Genomic DNA, 12081 nt, shown 5'->3' on the forward strand with positions numbered 1-12081 from the left:
ACTTAAAACTCTCCATTATACCAAATACTGATTTCCCCTCCAAAAAGGACGTACTTAAAGAATCGAACTTTCAACAATATAGCGAGTCGTAAAACAGTTGATGAGGTTCATCAAACCCAAAAAGCCCCTTTACGTCAAACCTTATACCATCAAAGTACGCTAAAAACGTACAAAATGGACGCACCCAGTGAAGCCTTAAATGACACCGCGAAAATGGTCTATTATTAAACCTAGAAAAGGTTCGAAATTGCGGCAAAAAACGGGCAAATTTAAATAAGGAAGCGCTACTGGAAAAGGCTCATTTACGGCGACATGCAAAATGCAAATAGCCGCATCAATTTGAATGGTGCTTGGCCGAAAGGGAGTGCAAATGAACTCTGTTGCTAAATTGATCCCATTAGAGGACGCCGGGAGAGGTTTCGGCTCTTCCCCAAAAATATCTCATTGGTCCCCCTAGTCCGTAAGAAACGTTCCTCCCAAAAACCCGAAGACCTGACATGACTTCGAAGCGAAGATACGTTCACTAAGCCTTGGGTTGCTGCTAAAATTTAGGTCATTAACAAAAGCTCTAATGACGCGTGTTTTGCAAAAGAGGGAAGAGTTGAGAAATATTATTTTGCATATATCAAGTCTGGCTGATTAATTAACAAAGTCACAAATACATTTTTAATTACTCTTTTTTTATTTAGCGTTGCCTTTGAGCTATCATGACCTTCTTTAATTGATAAACTAGTTGTTGTTGAAATTTTATTATTGATATAATCAAAAGTAGATGAACCGAAGTTATCATACTGCTATACTCCCCCGTGTTGGAGGCTTTTTCCTTATGAAGTTACATACAGGGTTGCCACAGTTTTTACACAATCTAATTCCCTGACTTTTCCAGGTTTTCCCTAACCATCTCCGGAGATTTTCCCTGACTTATTTTGTGCCATGATTTGGTATTTTTTAACATATATTTTAGTACAAGTTTCCTATTTGCAACCGAAATTAGGTTCCCTGACTTTTAGACTAATTTCTAAAATTCCCTGACTTTTCCCCGATTTTTATACCCATATTCAAATTCCCTGACTTTTCCAGGAATTCCAGGTTTTCCAGGTACTGTGGCAACCCAGTACATACCTCGAATTTTAAATTTTGCACGCTCCTATGCCGAAAAAAAGTTTTTGTTTTATGAAGTCATTTTTTATACATAGAATAGCTATACCCACAATTCCCAAGCGCAATTTATCGCGTCAAAAGACGGGGATGGAAATTAGCTTTTGTTCGATTTTCTCATCATTTTCATAAGGAAAACGCCCTCCGATTCTGAGCGCTATTTCGATAACTTCGGTCATTATTTACTTCTGATATAATGTCAAGACGAGTTTTAATTTTTTTCTATTATCATATTTTTAATGAATTCCGCGTACTAGTTCTCTAACAATTGAATTTGTGTTTTAATTATTATTTTATTTCAATAGCTGTGGGTTCCGGGTTAGTCTAATTATAGTTTACTGAATTAGGGTTACAAACGGGTCGAGAGGGGGGCTATTTTGTGTGTTTTGGTTACTTTTGGTACGTAGCGCGGAGTCGGTAATACGGTACCCCTCTTTTTATTTTAATTAGGAACTGGTCTGTCCACCGTAAGAAAATAATTATGTCATAATCACAAACTTAAAAACGGCAAATATTATTAAGTTTTAATTCAAGAAATTCATATTATACATGTAACGAACGACAAAATTTATTTTTTTAAGCATGGAATGTTAATAAAATAATTCCTAAATGATAGTTTTGTGTTTATTTCAAAACGATAGGACTAGTATCAAATATGTTTCAAAAACGAAATGGACTAGTATCAAATTTGTTCCAAAAATGAAACGAATTGGTACGAAATCTGTTCCAAAAAAGAAACGAATTGGTACGAAATATGTTCTAAAATTGAAACGAATTGGTACGAAATCTGTTCTAAAATTGAAACGAATTTTTACGAAATATGTTCTAAAATTGAAACGAATTGGTACGAAATCTGTTCCAAAAACGAAATGAATTGTTACCAAATTTGTTTAAAAAATGAAACGAAGTCGTAACCAAATCTGTTCCAAAAACTAAACGAACTCGTATCAAAATTGTTCCATAAAGAAACGAACTCGTATCAAAATTGTTCCATAAAGAAACGAACTCGTATCAAAATTGTTCCATAAAGAAACGATCTCGTATCAAAATTGTTCCATAAAGAAACGAACTCGTATCAAAATTGTTCCATAAAGAAACGATCTCGTATCAAAATTGTTCCTTAAAGAAACGAACTCGTATCAAAATTGTTCCTTAAAGAAACGAACTCGTATCAAAATTGTTCCATAAAGAAACGAACTCGTATCAAAATTGTTCCATAAAGAAACGAACTCGTATCAAAATTGTTCCATAAAGAAACGAACTCGAATCAAATCTGTTCCATAAAGAAACGAACTCGTATCAAAATTGTTCCATAAAGAAACGAACTCGTATCAAAATTGTTCCATAAAGAAACGAACTCGTATCAAAATTGTTCCATAAAGAAACGAACTCGTATCAAAATTGTTCCATAAAGAAACGAACTCGAATCAAATCTGTTCCATAAAGAAACGAACTCGTATCAAAATTGTTCCATAAAGAAACGAACTCGTATCAAAATTGTTCCATAAAGAAACGAACTCGTATCAAAATTGTTCCATAAAGAAACGAACTCGTATCAAAATTGTTCCATAAAGAAACGAACTCGTATTAAAATTGTTCCATAAAGAAACGAACTCGAATCAAATCTGTTCCAAAAACGAAACGAATTCGTATCAAAATTGTTCCATAACGAAACGAACTCGTATCAAATCTGTTCCAAAAACGAAACGAACTCGTATCAAGTTCAAAACCCAACGTTTGAATTCCAATCCAACTTTATGAGCACAGTAAAACGTTTATAATGAATGTCAATGGAACGCGTAACGAAAAGGTTCATGGTCAAGATGTCCGAGCTAGTCCTCCAAGTCGAGGTCGTACTTGTCGTACTGTTCCTTGGTCGTGGTCCCCTCCATCTCGGCCATACGGCCCATCAACATTTGGGCGGCGTCCTTGAGTTCATTGTACTCGTGCAATTTGTCAATGTGCCAGTCTAACTCCTCTTCCTTCAAGCCCTCCGACTTCCAAGCGACGATCTCGGCGTCCAGTTGCGCCTCTTCCGCCAACAGAAAGGTCAGCCGCTCCTTGACCCGCTCCACCTCTTCCCCCATCGCAAATTGGCCCGAGTGATTGTCTACCTCAAAACCCGAGTCACCATTGCCTGCCAAAGAAATCAAGACCACCCAAAATGCTTTATTTTTATAGCTCTCCTAAATTTACTGTATTTAATACACTTAATACGGAGGTTAAACGGGACACTCTAGAAGTTTAAACGTCAACGTCGGGAGTATCTAGACGTTTGTGATTACAATTGGCAGCCAAAGAAATCAAGACCACCCAAAATTCTTTAATTTTTCTAGACCTAGGAGCAACAAACACATTTTATATCTTCATGTTGGCAATATTATTACCAGGAGAAAATCCTTAAATTCGCAATTTTGCTAAAATAAGCTTTTCTTACAATTTTCGATAAACCACGGAAGAAATGTAAACTCGCTTCTTGATCCTTGTATATATTTTTATTTAATCGGCGTATATTGAAACCTAGGAGCAACAAACACAAGGAGAACGCAGCTAGCCTTTAAACACGCCAACTCAGGGTTGTGTACAAATTTCATTGGACGAGCCTTTACGCTGAATGTTTTACGGGCGGGGGGAAGACAATTTCCGAATTTTCCTCTTCCGACGGCAGCAGGCGCTAAAGCGTCTAACCAATGAAGAATGTACGCGAGAAAATGTACGACTTTGGACGGGTTGCATTCTCCTTGTGTGGGGTGCTGTGTTTGTTGCTTCTAGCTGCCACGGACTATCGAGCTCTTCTAAATTTACTGTATTTAATACACTTTAATATGGAGGTTAAGCGGGAATTTTAATTTTAAATTTAAAATTAATTTACTTCAAAATCAGTTAAGAGTGATTTCACTTTGACTGCTACAATTAGAAATTTAGCCCGGGTACATGCCGAAAATAAACAAGTGTTTAACCAATACTAAAAGGCGCCTTATGTATGGCTGTGAGCATTGTCTAAAGACAAACATTTAATAATAATAATCAGCTAGGCTAATACCCAAGGCACCAGCATAGGCCTAAATCATCAAGCAACTTTTAAAGCTATTAATTCAGGTGGCCGGGTTACAATGCGTAGGAGGGTGGTGGCAAGCCCTTCATGCCACGCGAGTCAACAGCTCCCTACACTCACTATTACCGCTAATCTCGTCAAGTTTTTTCGTGTACCCTGCTTTACTTTAAATATGTCTTCGTAGTCGAATTTCACCCTATATTATAGCATTGTCTAAACATTGTTTTCGCCATTAATGTACAAGACTTGGAGCATTTCAATTTAAACGTTGCTAAAACAAGAACCACCTGCCATAAATATCTCTCGATTTGTTGAGCAGGGAAATTGTAATATTTAGTATTTTTAAATAAACGCTATATAGATATTATACCACACGTGTCACATTAGATCGACAGAAATATGGCGCCGTCTTCATATTGTAAAAGGTTCAGACTCCGAAGTATAGAGTAGTAGCACTCCGTAGCTTTGGCCATGGCCGCCATTGTGGGCGCGAATTTTTTATGAATAGGAAAAAGCATGGGTGACGTCGTGTGACGTAGAACTGCCATTACTCTATAAACGCGAAAAGAAAATCGTGGATAATGATCAGGTAACTCTCGACGTTGTCGTTTAAACTTCTAGAGCACTCTGCTTAACCTCTCTCATAGGGAGGTAACTTTAGCTTAAACAGGGTTCGTACAATATTTCCGGAATTAAATTCCCTGACATTTCCAGGTTTTCCTTGACTACATTGCCAAATTTCCCTGACCATTTTTGTAGAATAAATTTATGTTTTGAGGTAAAATCTTGAAAAATGTTAATTATGTATTTTTAATACATTTTTCAAAAATTTATTTGCCGGATTTGTTTTTGGGGTCATTTTAAAATTCGCTTACTATTTCGGACCATTTTAAATTTCCCTGACTATTCCCTGACCATTGGGAATCATTTTCAAATTCCCTGACTTTTCCAGGTTTTCCAGGTATTCCAGGTCGTGTACGAACCCTGTTAAAACGACGCTTGATGTCAGCGCCGAGGTGGCGGTTTTTGGAAACTATTCCACTTCAAAACGTGGTGATTTCTTTTACTACTGTTTTAAATCAGGAATCCATATCTCTACTAGGAATGCTTATCGCGGCAGATTTTCGTATCGATGTGGCAGACGTTTTTTTTACGTCACTACGTTAACTCAACAAACAACAACGTGAGAGGGGAGCGCGCGCAGAGGGGATTTTATCTCTCGTAGGCGGGGCCAAAGACGTCAGAGTGATCTTACCATACGCGATACGCCAGGATAAGCATTCCAAGTAGAGGTATGGATTCCTGTTTAAATTTAATAAAGTAAGCTGAAGAATAATAACAAGTGGGGTGGCGGAGTGGTTAGCACTTTCACCTCGCAGCAAGAGGAGCTGGGTTCGATCCCAGCTTGTGGCACTGGGGGCAAAACCCGGTACCATTCCTTCCGCGTTGAGTTTGCAAGTTCTATCCCCACTGGTTAAAGCGGTTTTACACCTTTTTCGGTTTCCCCTTTCCATAAAATCTTGTAGAGGTTAACGGTAATAGTGAGTGTAGGGAGCTTGTTAACTCGCTTGCCACCACCCTCCTACGTTTTGTAACCCGGCCACCCGAATTAAAGGCATTAGAAGTCGCTAGATGACTTGCGCCTAGGGTGGTGCCTTGGGTTCTTATTATTATTAAATTATATAGCGTTGCTTCCAATCCCTTTCACGTTCTAACAGTAAGCTCCTACCCCTTAAAATAAAAAACCCATATCCGCCATCTTTGGTAATTGTAATCAACATATCTTTTTACGAATATTCCGTTAGGCCTACTACAATGTTTTGAGTAGGAAATAACGAGACAAAATGGCGGTCGTAACGAGACAAAATGGCGGTCGTAACGAGGCAAAATGGCGGTCGTAACGAGGCAAAATGGCGGTCGTAACGAGGCAAAATGGCGGTCGTAACGAGGCAAAATGGCGGTCGTAACGAGGCAAAATGGCGGTCGTAACGAGGCAAAATGGCGGTCGTAACGAGACAAAATGGCGGTCGTAACGAGACAAAATGGCGGTCGTAACGAGACAAAATGGCGGTCGTAACGAGACAAAATGGCGGTCGTAACGAGACAAAATGGCGGTCGTAACGAGACAAAATGGCGGTCGTAACGAGACAAAATGGCGGTCGTAACGAGACAAAATGGCGGTCGTAACGAGGCAAAATGGCGGTCGTAACGAGACAAAATGGCGGTCGTAACGAGACAAAATGGCGGTCGTAACGAGACAAAATGGCGGTCGTAACGAGACAAAATGGCGGTCGTAACGAGACAAAATGGCGGTCGTAACGAGACAAAATGGCGGTCGTAACGAGACAAAATGGCGGTCGTAACGAGGCAAAATGGCGGTCGTAACGAGACAAAATGGCGGTCGTAACGAGACAAAATGGCGGTCGTAACGAGACAAAATTGCGGTCGTAACGAGACAAAATGGCGGTCGTAACGAGGCAAAATGGCGGTCGTAACGAGACAAAATGGCGGTAAAATCGGAAGTAAATTTTTTCATCAAAAACTCAAACGAAAAATTCACACCAAGTAACTACATTCGCCTTTTAAAATAAAACAAAATAAAAATCCCAGGAACACTTTTACGCCATCTAGTTGCTAAATCTGACACAAATCGCCTTTCAGAATAATTCCAATCGCGAATTGCGAGATTTTATTCGTAGAAATCGAGAAACAAATTCTTGGCAAACACCGAAAACATTCTTTTCGACATACTGAGGCAAAAGCGAAGGCAGTGAGTCAACAAAGAAACCAATTTACATACGACAATCAATCAGCCTTTATCTCGGCGCTAGTATCGCCGCTACAGAGCGCCCCCACGCGGATGGAGAGAGAAACCGAACAATTTCCGACATTCCGATTCGACGGGAAAAATTCTTTTACGATCTTTCTCTATCGGAAACTAAGGCGAATAGGCGTAACGACGTCGCTCGTCACTGGGACCAAAGCGCCAGTCCAACACGTCACGAATGGCCGCTGTCGAAGGCGGGGCTTCGCTGCAAAGTAACGTCGAACGCCCCGGATTACAATTCGGAGAATTTCAAAGTTAAAATCCCTTCGTATAAATCACAAACGATAGCCTGACACAGACACGGAAAGAGTGTTTCCTAATGGTCAGTTTTTAGATGACCGCTTCTACGTGTGTAAATTCCGAAACGGGAAATTTCGACCTAACGTTTCTTCTTTTTTTGGGGGGGGGGAGGGGTGTATGTCCCCCCAGGTCCGATTGTCTGCATGGGGGGTATCTGAAAGTTGCTAAGTCCGAAAGATAAATGACTACAGTCTATGGACGAAATCAATAGTAAAAAAGAACCCATGAAGAAAACAAACTGAAACAGATGATCTACAAATGAAAACAGACAGCCGATGGCGGGGGGAAAAAACACATCACACAGGCCAGACTATTTTTTACGACCGCTATTATCGATAGCAAATGGACGTACTGTCGAAAATTCCTTTCCAAGCTTTGACTTCGACTTGATACTTCCAAAACTATCATTTAAAGACTGGTTCGAAACCCATTCGTATACTGACAACAGATGGCGCCCAAACGTAAATAATATGGCGGTCACTAACGTAAAAAATCTCGACGATTCGATAATTTATGTCCAAATGAATATAGGGAGTATTCTCGTGACATCATCGCCGCTATTTTGAAAAGCTCGTGCTATCCTACTTTACCCCCTTGCCTTGGTCGCCATCTTGTCTAATATCACCTATTGACCATGTTAAAAATAATACTTAAATATAGGGATGCACCGATATGGGTACAACCGATATATCGGATATTCGTGGCTGATAATATCGGCTGTAATATTGCACAATATATCGGACGATATTAACAAAGTTATCTATCATAACAGTATAGTCCATATGATAAAATCATTGTAAAAGACGGTTCAGAGCACTATTTTATTCCAATTTTTCATGAAAGTTTGCAAGAGCATATCCGAATATGTTTCTTTTCATTTTACGTGATACATATTTTCTATCACAATATCGTGGTTTTTTATTTGTTTACACTCGTAACCCCCAGTGTCTAATAAAAAGGTATGATCTAGCTTCTGAAGTCTGGCGTACGTGGCGCGGCCAATCAAATAAAATATTATCAATAGTTATTTAACCGAGAATTTTCTTATTTTTAAAAGTGTTTCTTGAAAATATTTTATTGGCTTCGTTTAAGCCGATATTGGCCGATACCGATATTAGAAAATAGGCCGATAATATCGGTGCATCCCTATTTAAATATGTCTAATTTAAAAACGGATTCGTAAACTCATTCTTTATGCTGACAACAGATGGCGCAAAACGTAAATAAGATGGCGGACACCCAACTAAGAATGTCAACGATTCTAAAATTTTTGTCTCAATAAATTGATAATACTAAAAATAATACTAAATAATATAAATAAATATGTACAATTTAAAGACAGGTTCGAAACTCATTCATATGCTGACCACAGATGGCGCCTGTAGCAAAACGTAAATAAGATGGCGGACTCAAACGAAAAAAACTCAACGATTCAAAAACTAATAATAATAATAATCCTCAATATACTGACAATATTAAAACCAAATCAACCAAAATAAACATAATAGATATAACAAACAATGCACTAACCTTTAAATAAATTCCAATATCTTTTAAATAACCGACTTTAAACAATTTGCAATATTCTAAGAGTACGGGGACACAACTTACGGGCGATTTTAATAGTGGCGTAACTCATCCACCGTTCGCCAGATGACGCCAGCGGTCTAAGTCGACTACTTAAAAACTTTTAAAAAATAATAAAAGTCAACGCGTTGGAACCGTTAACTATGTCTGTCTAAAATTTAAAAAAGAAACTTTCGTAAAAGAAAAACGCTTTATGGTAAAATTTAGCTAGCGGCGTTTTTCAACTTTCCCAGGTTATTATGCAAATTAATTTATCCCATATAAAAGCCGGTGGTCGTATTTAAATAAATTTATACGCTATAAATGCACGCGAGGCTTAAACAGCCACGATTTTCGAATAAATATAGGTGCTAAGGAATTTTTCGATATTTTAAAAGACTAAACATACCCACCTACATTAACGGCTCCTAAAAAGGTTAAAATGTTAATAACATAATAATTTCGCAACGACATAACCCGGTTTTCTTATGTTAAAGAAAAATTAATTATGTTAAAATTAATTATGAATTTGGCAGAAAATGATATTAACTCAATTAACTAGGTCAAATTTGCCAATTAGCGATAATTTTAAAACTAAAACTGGAAATAAGCTTGTCCCCCAATTAAATCGGATATTTTGCCAGCCAATTAAGCAACCCAAAGGTGACGATTTTCCAATATTAATATTATTATCGTCTGACAATGAACAAAACACGTTTTTGATACTTGATGAAATTAAAATTATAATTTTAATAATTATATACTATTGTTCAGTATCACGTTAATTTAAAGAGACGGTAATTTATATTTAATGGATTTTCTACGATAATTTCGTAATTGAAATTTCAAATAAGTTAAAACATTAGATTTTACTACTACCATTTTGTAAATTAAATTAAAAAAAAATATAAAAAATTTGATATTTCTACTACAATTTCGTTCATGGAATTGCAAATAAATTAAAACATTTGATATTTCTACTACAATTTCGTTCATGGAATTGCAAATAAGTTAAAATATTAGATTTTTCTACTACCATTTTGTAAATTAAATTTCAAATAAGGTAAAACATTTGTTATTTCTCTACAACCATTTCGTAGTTGAAATTTCAAATACGTTAAAACAGGGGGATAGTTATTTCAAAATAATGACGTCATAACGACGCCAATTCCACGTTGAATTTGTAAAAAAAAATATAAACTAAATATAAAAATTACCAGGACCAAAATAAAGACGTCGTCACGCTGTTTAAATTGATGAATTTAAATCCAATTCATTTAAATCAGTGATTTAAATCGAGATTTAAATCAAGTGATTTTGTTTTATATCATTGATTTAAATCGCGATTTAAATCAAGTGATTTTGTTTTATATCATTGATTTAAATCACATATTATACTTCAAAGTATTTATGAAAATGTACGAAAGTAGAAATTTCAATTTAGAGAAAATGCAAATAAATTTCATTATTAATTAATAATTCAATTTAATAAAGATTAATTTGAGCTAGAGTTTACGTTATCAATTTGTCAAGAAAAACAGGCATAAAACCTTAAAAAAATCAATAAAAATCCGATAAAATCAACAACCCTTATTCCCATTCTAAATCATTTCTATACGAGACAGCTAGTGGCTCTCAATTTGATCAAACGATACGAGACCAAACTAATAATAATAAACTCCAAAAAGAACAAACTTAACTCAAAGAAAACCAACATCAGAATAATTACGTTAAAGATTAAAGCAACATTCCACGACAGCTACTTATCGCTTTAATTAAACTAGGCAATTAATAATAGTAATTAAAAATGTAGTACTGTGTAAAAAAATAAAGTAGACGTATGAAAGAAAAAATAACGAGTTAAGAAGTACACTAGAGAATTTATTGTGTCATAGGGTTAAGACAGCTTTCACACCTTTACATTGGTTCCAGAGACAAGTTTTAATCTCGTAATTTAGTTTACAAAAAAAGAAAAAGTTTTTTTTTGCTTTCTTTCAAACGTACCGACTCGATTCTCGGAGGTGTGGAGTGGGCAGAATACACGCATTCAGTCTAGTAGGAATTGGCTCGGCTGGGGGAGAAAGGGGAGGAGATAGGCACGGGGGAAAGGAATTCCCGAAAATCATTTATCGTCCGTTTCGCATTTATTTAATTTATACGAAAAGTCACTTCGGATATATATCACTTTCGTTTTAAGGTTTCGTCGACGGATTAAACATTGTTCGGTGTATGGTGCTGCCATCTGTAGCTACCGGAATGTGCCATTACCTAGACATTTATATAAAAGGTGCGAGGCAGACTTTTCGATCGGAATTTTGCCGTGTAAACTGTGTTTGCATTAGAAGTTTGAAGGCTCGATCATTGTAAAACCCGTCAGGCTTAAAAATTTATAACTTATCAGCTTTAAAAAAAAATTAAATATATCAAGCTAAAAATGTGAAAATTATCAGCTTTAACAATTTTAAAAGCTATCAGGTTTAAAAATTTGAAAATTTATCAGCCTTGAAAATATTTAAACATACTACGGGCCAAAATTTGGAAACTTATCAGGATTTAAATTTTGAAGTTGTCAGGCTTAAATATGTGGCTTAACAATGTGAAACTTGTCAGGCTTAAAAATGCGAAAGTGTCAGGCTTAAAAATGCGAAAGTGTCAGGCTTAAAAATGCGAAAGTGTCAGGCTTAAAAATGCGAAAGTGTCAGGCTTAAAAATGCGAAAGTGCCAGGCTTAAAAATGCGAAAGTGCCAGGCTTAAAAATGCGAAAGTGCCAGGCTTAAAATGCGAAAGTGCCAGGCTTAAAATGCGAAAGTGCCAGGCTTAAAAATGCGAAAGTGATAGGCTTAAAATGCGAAAGTGCCAGGCTTAAAATGCGAAAGTGCCAGGCTTAAAATGCGAAAGTGCCAGGCTTAAAATGCGAAAGTGATAGGCTTAAAATGCGAAAGTGCCAGGCTTAAAATGCGAAAGTGCCAGGCTTAAAATGCGAAAGTGCCAGGCTTAAAATGCGAAAGTGCCAGGCTTAAAATGCGAAAGTGCCAGGCTTAAACTGAGAAAGTGTCAGGCTTAAACTGAGAAAGTGTCAGGCTTAAACTGAGAAAGTGTCAGGCTTAAACTGAGAAAGTGTCAGGCTTAAACTGAGAAAGTGTCAGGCTTAAAATGAGAAAGTGTCAGGCTTAAA

At 36.9% G+C, this 12081-nt stretch overlaps 2 protein-coding genes across 3 annotated transcripts in view; both read right to left on the reverse strand.

Moving 5' to 3' along the window:
• Nucleotides 1-12081, reverse strand: part of LOC149961270 (uncharacterized) — a 151922-nt gene that overhangs the window by 73217 nt on the left and 66624 nt on the right. The window lies entirely within an intron of this gene.
• Nucleotides 2699-8962, reverse strand: LOC149961271 (DNA repair protein SWI5 homolog). The gene is made up of 2 exons (XM_090176419.1): nt 8871-8962; nt 2699-3295 (listed from the first exon to the last, which is right to left on the reverse strand). The coding sequence occupies exon 2, from the start codon at nt 3243-3245 to the stop codon at nt 2991-2993; it is 255 nt and encodes an 84-aa protein (XP_090032545.1). The 5' UTR covers nt 3246-3295; nt 8871-8962; the 3' UTR covers nt 2699-2990.

This window comes from Leiobunum rupestre, chromosome 1 (genome assembly GCF_980474605.1).
Source record: "Leiobunum rupestre chromosome 1, qqLeiRupe1.1.hap1, whole genome shotgun sequence".
Lineage (NCBI taxonomy): Eukaryota > Metazoa > Arthropoda > Arachnida > Opiliones > Sclerosomatidae > Leiobunum > Leiobunum rupestre.